The 6655-nt window shown below is 43.3% G+C and overlaps 2 protein-coding genes across 2 annotated transcripts in view; both read right to left on the bottom strand.

Annotated features, from left to right (window-relative positions):
* Window positions 1-6655, bottom strand: part of LOC308461789 (C-type lectin-like) — a 110275-nt gene that overhangs the window by 89653 nt on the left and 13967 nt on the right. The gene's annotated exons all lie outside the window — the stretch shown is intronic.
* LOC308461790 (C-type lectin-like) lies at window positions 82-5219 on the bottom strand. The gene is made up of 6 exons (XM_080978961.1): window positions 5112-5219; window positions 4251-4323; window positions 3694-3785; window positions 2120-2260; window positions 1598-1715; window positions 82-358 (listed from the first exon to the last, which is right to left on the bottom strand). The coding sequence occupies exons 2-6, from the start codon at window positions 4309-4311 to the stop codon at window positions 291-293; spliced, it is 480 nt and encodes a 159-aa protein (XP_080835087.1). The 5' UTR covers window positions 4312-4323; window positions 5112-5219; the 3' UTR covers window positions 82-290.

The following is a 6655-nucleotide window of genomic DNA, read 5'->3' as shown; positions in this document are numbered from 1 at the left end:
TGCAGGAATTGCCCCTTCCCCCGTCTTCAGATATATGGTATTGGAACTGGAGCAATAAGGATGGACTCAGTGAAAAGAGAATACACATAAGCGAGTTTATTAGGATTATATTTTGCAGAAGTAACAAGGAAACTTCCAAGTGAATGGGAAGACCAAAGAGGTAGCTCTATAGAGGAGGTTATTTTGAAAATGAAGAAGAGCTGTTTTTCCCCCTTTGAGGGATGGGAGAGGAAGGAATGAGATCACAGACACATCCACTAAGCAGGCAGAGTTGGGAACTCCAGTCTCCTTTAAAGCTCTTGTTTGCAGATATAGGTACACAAAAGGTTACAAGGTTTATCATTCCACTTTCGAAAACCTAAAATTCAAGACATGACAAAAGTTACTATTTCCTGCCCATTATTACATAACCAAATGGATGTGGTTTGGAGTACGGGTTAGGAATTGGATTTGACTAGGGTATATTTCAGGTACTAAAAATCTGGACAAACTTGTTGAGCTCTTTTCTTTTCTTTTTGCTTGGGCCTTGCACCGCCTCCCTCCCTGAACCCTGTTCAGGCCCCTATTCAAGGTAAGCGGCTTTGGGACACTCACCAACTGGGCTTCCTCCTGACTTGCACTGAGCCTGGGGTTCTTGGCTCTGTGCACATGCCATCCATCTGGGCAAATGCTCACGCAGGTCATGCCCAGTTAACTTTCAGCCTCACTTCAAATTGAAATTGCAAGGTGCACCAGGAACAAGTGAGGGCCGGCCTGAGCTTTTTTCTTTTTTTGAGCTTTCCCCCCCAAACATCTCCCTTCCACCCCCCACCCCAAAATTCCAGCTTTTAAAGCATGTTTGAAACATTTTCCTTTGAAAATAGTCCTGGTTGCCATATGTCCAGGTTTTCCCAGACATTTTGCTGCTTTGCTGCCCAGACGCCATTTTCAGGCCCTGATTCCCGAACATGTCTGGGAAAATCCGGACGTACGGCAACCCTAGATTGGGTAGGATGGACTGATCCAGAACTGACCAACCCCATGTGGATTGCCCATCCAACTGTTGCCTGACTTCAACCTCATAAGTGTGCTCCTGATTCAAAATTTGCAGCTGAAATCAGGTCTTTTTTAAAGTGATGCCTTCTTTTGTTTCTTTATCTGACTTTAACCACTTCTTAGAGAAATGCTGTAGAAAATAATATGACATGGCCCACTTGAAAAACCACTGTTTCCAGAATATAATATGTAAATGAGTATGCATGCAATAAAACACATGCAACTAAACTATGCAGATGAGTTACAGCTGAAGCCTCCTGGTATGTTGGACAGTGACACTAAATGCTGAATGAATGGACCACTGCTAGCCAGGTCTACAGAGTAATTGATTTGTAAACATTTCTACAAGCGAACACCTGGTTGAAGGTTAAATATGACTCATAATTGGATCCCTTAAAATCAATAGACTTTAATTAGTGATGGTTGACAGATGTACTGTATTTTCAGAGCAATTTAGTGAGATGCAACCCTGAAAAGTTGGAAATTTAGAGGGAATTGGAGGGTAATGTAGCATTCAAGGTGAAAATGCCTTTTTTCTCAGGCATGCAAATAGTTTCCCTACCTGTCCTATGCAGCAGCTCCACACAATACTCCTTGCCGCCTTTATAGTTGTTTGGCTCCCCTCTGTTCCAGTTGTTGTAATTAAAGACTGAATCATCAAGCCACTTCCAATCTCGGTTCTGCAGGAAAGAGAAGGAACAGCTCATTTGACCAAGGAGGTTTGTAGCTCAGTGCAAGGATCTTCAGAGGAGGTTGCTCAGCAGGAAGCTCCTGCAAGCTATGATGGAGACATTAGAGAAGAAGCCCCTACCATAAGCACCATCTATGCAGGGCCATGGGTGCTGAGGCACCCACAAAATGTTCTCTGTGGGGGGCTGGCAGGGAGAGGCAATGTGTTGCATGTGTGGGCACCCCTAATGTGGGGTGGAACCCAACACGCCTGGCCCCTATGTAAAATAATGGAGAAGTAATTATGGCATACAGCCTAGGAGATGATTGAGATAAGGATGGGATGGCATTGCTAAGGAGCCACTGTGCTGTGCTGTGATGATGACCTGGAATAGAGTAATTGAAGGGAACTCACCTGATCGCGATCATGGAGCCCAATCCAGACATTATGTTCTTTCTTCTGCTTTGAGGAGATATGATTGGCCACCAAGGCTGACTCTTGCTCTGTGAGTATAGAAGCGAGATGGGTCCCACGGCCTTGGCTCTGGCATGCAATCTGAGAATAGAGAAGGCACTAAAGTCATTCTGCCACCATGATCATCATTCACTTAACTGTAAGTCACTTTCCCACAAAATCGTGCCCAAAGTGGTTCACAATGTATCAAAAAGATAATAATAATAATAATAATAATAATAATAATAATAATAATAATAATAATAATATATCCTGCCCATGTGGCCGGGCCTCCCAAGCCACTCTGGGCAGCTCCCAACAAAATATTCCCTGTACCTTCACTTCTCACAGTGAGGGAACTGCCAGAAGGCCCTCGGAGCTGGACCTCAGTGTCTGGGCTGAACGATGGGGGTGGAGATGCTTCTTCAGGTATACTGGGCTGAGGCCATTTAGGGCACTTTGAATTGTACTCGGAAACATACTAAGGTAAGAATTCAAAAGTGATATCCCACCCAGTTGGAGTTATCCAACTGTGAACAATCATGTGTAATGTCAAAGTTCTTAATTTATTCTATATTTTGGAATGTGGTTGTTACTGACAGTGTTTTTGTATTGTTATTTTTTGTAAATCACTTTGCGTTTTAATAAAACCAAACAGTGTATAAACAGTTTATAAATCTTGTAAAATTTATGAATGAAAGAATGAATACTAATCTCACCTCAGGCAAATCAGACTGAGTGTTCAATGAAGAATGGATATCACATAACTTCTGTGTAAGCTTTGTGCAAACAAATCAGGCTGAGGGTTTACAAAATAAGTCCTCTGGGGGAGACCAAATTTGGTTTTCTCACAACTCCAAATTCAGATGCCTTTGCATACAGAATGTTGAGATTGTTTTAGAAAAGGAAAATAGGCATTTAAATGTATGCAAGTAGTTTTGAGCTGAAGGGATTTGCTTTGTAATATTGAATTCATATTAACTTAACCTCTGCTGCAACACAGATAATCACCAAACAAACTAACCTACCACATTCCATTTTGGCACTGCAGACCATTATTCTTTTTAGTAAGAGAGATGACTTGCCTCTTCCTAATGGTGAGTGGATACATTCTGGCCAGGCCATCCCTCCTGACCACAGGATCCAACTCTTTTGGGCCGAGGTCCCTTTAGCCCCCCAATAAAATATTTGAGGGGGCGGGTTCCCAAAGGTGATGGGCATTGCCATTCCAATGGGGTGTGTGTGTGTGCCATGTCTTGTGATCGATTGTGCAGAGCAGGGCTTACCTGGCCACTGCTCCACCCCTTATTTTATTTAAGTTGGCACCCTTGAGGAGTCATGACTGTTAATTAAGCCTTCTTGGCTCCCATGGAAACACATCCCTTGAACATGTTGGGTGAGCAACTCAATCTGAAATGTTGGCCAGGTATTGTCTCAGGACAACCCACATACATAGCCCTCCTCAAAAAGATCTCATGCGCAACCCACAACAATATCTTATGCTACAGCTTGGTTGGTGAGAAACAACTTCTTACCTCAGCTTCGGACCATGACTTTGGGCTATCAAAATATGCATAGCAGTTGCCCAGCGCTCTCAGCCAACCCCTGGGACAGGATCTGGCCCTTGCTGTATGGAAAGAAGAGTAAAGGAAGAAAAAGAGGGTGGGACAAAAGTTGTAAGAAGACTGTTTTTAATGTGAGATCTCACTTTACTTGTACTTTTGCTTATTCCAGTGAGGAAGCACAGGTAATTTAAACCTTTGTGCTTTCAGAGGTGGTTAGTGTCCAGTTGATTTGGTGAGACAGAAGGCAGGGAGACCAACAGAAGGTGCATCCAGAGGCAATGACAGGCAGTGCCAGTCCCTGACTGGTTGTCAATATGAATCTGAGGAGTGGTTCAGGGCAGACTGAGGTTGGTAGGGCAGTTTCCTATTCACTCTAATGAACCAGCTTCAATTGCCTGATTATTTATTCCAACAGCCTTAGCTTGGTTACCATCACTTGGAAATCTAACAAGTACTTTTGTTTACATCAATGCTGAGCCCCTATTAAGATTTCTGGGAAATTCCCAGATAATTGTTAAAACACTCACCTCCAGGGAACGAATAGGAGACCAGGAGACCAAGAAGGCAAAGGTAGGTGACAACCCCCATCTTCTGGTTGACCTTTTGTGGAAGGAAATGTGCAGCAAATTAAAAACATCCTTACTTATTGCGAATGTGGTGATAGCAGGAAGAAGAAAACCAGCATTTTCTGTTCTTGAAATCATAAATGGGAAGATTAGAGAAAGAAGAGAGAACCCAAAACCTAAAGTTGGCGATTGTTGAAGTATCATGGAGTCAAGTAAGGTTAGTGTGCAGATGCACCTAGTGCTGACCACTGACTCTTCTGGGCATGTGTGTAGTAGAAGAAGTAGAACACTCCCCAGTTTAAGCTCCCCACCCTTCATCACCACAGTTACTTATATTCCAGTTGAGCCAAGGAGGGAGAAGTTAAATAGCATGAGGAGGCAAAGAGCAGGGAGGAGTTTAGCTCCCCTCAGTCATTTCCCATTTTCTTCTAAAATCTAGACCTCGCTAAGCCCCAATTTTTAAAAATGAATAATGCAAATGATTTCCACAGTTTCGGTTTTATGGAATTCTTGCCACATTGACTCATCTGCTATGACTCAGTCTTGCATGTGGTAGAGGATTCTGGGAAATATTCCAAGGCAGTCTCTCCATTTCGGAAGGATGCAGGACAGTCTTGCTTTCTTCTCCACAACTTCTCAACCCACAAACCCACATAGTATATGTATACTCACTTACCTGTGAGAACTGAATGGGACTTTGCTGGAAGAAGGATGTGGACAGATATGTGGGTATAGGGTATAATGCTAGTGAGAGCCCCCAAAACAAAATATAAACCAGTAGCCATAGCATCAGAAGTGAGTTTGTGATTGCCTCCAACTTACCCAAGTTTCGTCCTGTGAGGTGATGGATATCGCGTTATGCAGGGGCAAGTTTGTCTCTGAAGCTGCTGCCTCGATTCTTATATAGATCTTGGTGAAGTTGGGGGTTGGGGCAGGGAAGGGGGAAGGATGAAAGTTCAATCACTTGCCATATGTTGAGTAGATATGGATAGGATAAATATGTTTCAATTTCCCTGGAATTCTCTCCAGTGTGGACTTAATTTACATGTTGAGTAGATATTGATAGGATAAATATGTTTCAATTTCCCTGGAATTCCCTCCAGTGTGGACTTAATTTATGGTTATGACCACTATACAGTTATGTTTCTGACAATGGGTTGGAAAGCAAATACCCTAAATAAAAAATAAGCACACATAATTAACATCAGATAATGCATCTACCTTCTGGAGCTTAGTCCATATCTAGGCGGAGTACTTTGTTCGATATGTTTGATATTAAAATGAAAGGGGAACAGAGTGCACCTTTTGCTCAAGGGCACAGACTCACTTTGCATTGTTGATACCCAACAAGAATGGCCAGCTTCCTTCAAAATGGAATGTTTACACTGGAACATTTCCCAGAATCCTCTGCTACATGAAGGGATTCTTTGACAGGCAAATCCACATAGCAAAGAAGCCACAACTGTGAAAATAGCTTCTGTAAATTCAAGCTAGGTACACACACACACACACACATTTTCCCCCATGAAAATAAAAGATGCTGAAGGGGGAACTGAGATTTCAATCTCTTTGCTGTCCATGCTGTTTTGCTTTAGGTTTTCCCCCTCACTGGTTCAATTCCAGGATTTCCAGGCTTGTTTTTAGATATGCTATAAGGCAGAGTTTCCCAAACTGGGGTCTCCAGCTGTTTTTGGACTACAGCTCCCATCATCCCTCGCTAGCAAAACCAGTGGTCAGGGATGATGGGATTTGTAGTTCAAAAACAGCTAGAGACCCACGTTTGGGAAACACTGCTATAAGGCACCCACTCTGGCTGGGATGTTGTTATGATTGTGATTGTGATTATTATGGCTGGGAGAAAAGCTAGACAGGGGTGAGGGTGGGTTTCAGCTCCCATCTCCCCCCACTAGCATCCAGTTGACTCAGCTACTAGAGGATTGTGTAGATAGTCCCTGATATCAGCTACTAAAACTTTGTGGCTGCTGTATTTTTCTGGTGACAGCAATTTCCTCACACACAACCCCCCACAACATCTGGGTCCTTATGGAAGGATGGCACTCACTTGTGCAGAGATAGTATAGAGAGAGAGAGAGAGAGAGAGAGAGAGAGAGAGAGAGAGAATGCTTTTGAATTTTGGTGCTGGAGGAGACTCTTGAAAGTCCCATGGACTGCAAGAAGATCAAACCTATCCATTCTGAAGGAAATCAGCCCTGAGTGCTCACTGGATCATGAAGCTGAGGCTCCAATACTTTGGCCACCTCATGTGAAGAGAAGACTCCCTGGAAAAGACCCTGATGTTGGGAAAGATGGAGGGCACAAGGAGAAGGGGATGAAAGAGGACGAGATGGTTGGACAGTGTTCTCGAA

Source organism: Podarcis pityusensis (genome assembly GCF_964106645.2).
Source record: "Podarcis pityusensis genome assembly, chromosome: 13".
Taxonomy (NCBI): Eukaryota; Metazoa; Chordata; class Lepidosauria; order Squamata; family Lacertidae; genus Podarcis; species Podarcis pityusensis.
Note: the sequence above shows the minus strand (reverse complement) of the source record. Positions and strands in the feature narration are given on the sequence as shown.

What these genes read in the sequence shown, in the direction of transcription:
- LOC308461790 (XM_080978961.1), bottom strand. Translation starts at nt 4,311, where the DNA reads ATGGGGGTTGTCACCTACCTTTGCCTTCTTGGTCTCCTGGTCTCCTAT. An exon ending in AGTCATGGTCCGAAGCTGAG is followed by an intron (nt 2,261 to 3,693) that starts GTAAGAAGTTGT and finishes CTCTATTCTCAG; the next exon opens with ATTGCATGCCAGAGCCAAGG. An exon ending in GGAGCTGCTGCATAGGACAG is followed by an intron (nt 359 to 1,597) that starts GTAGGGAAACTA and finishes CTTGAATTTTAG; the next exon opens with GTTTTCGAAAGTGGAATGAT.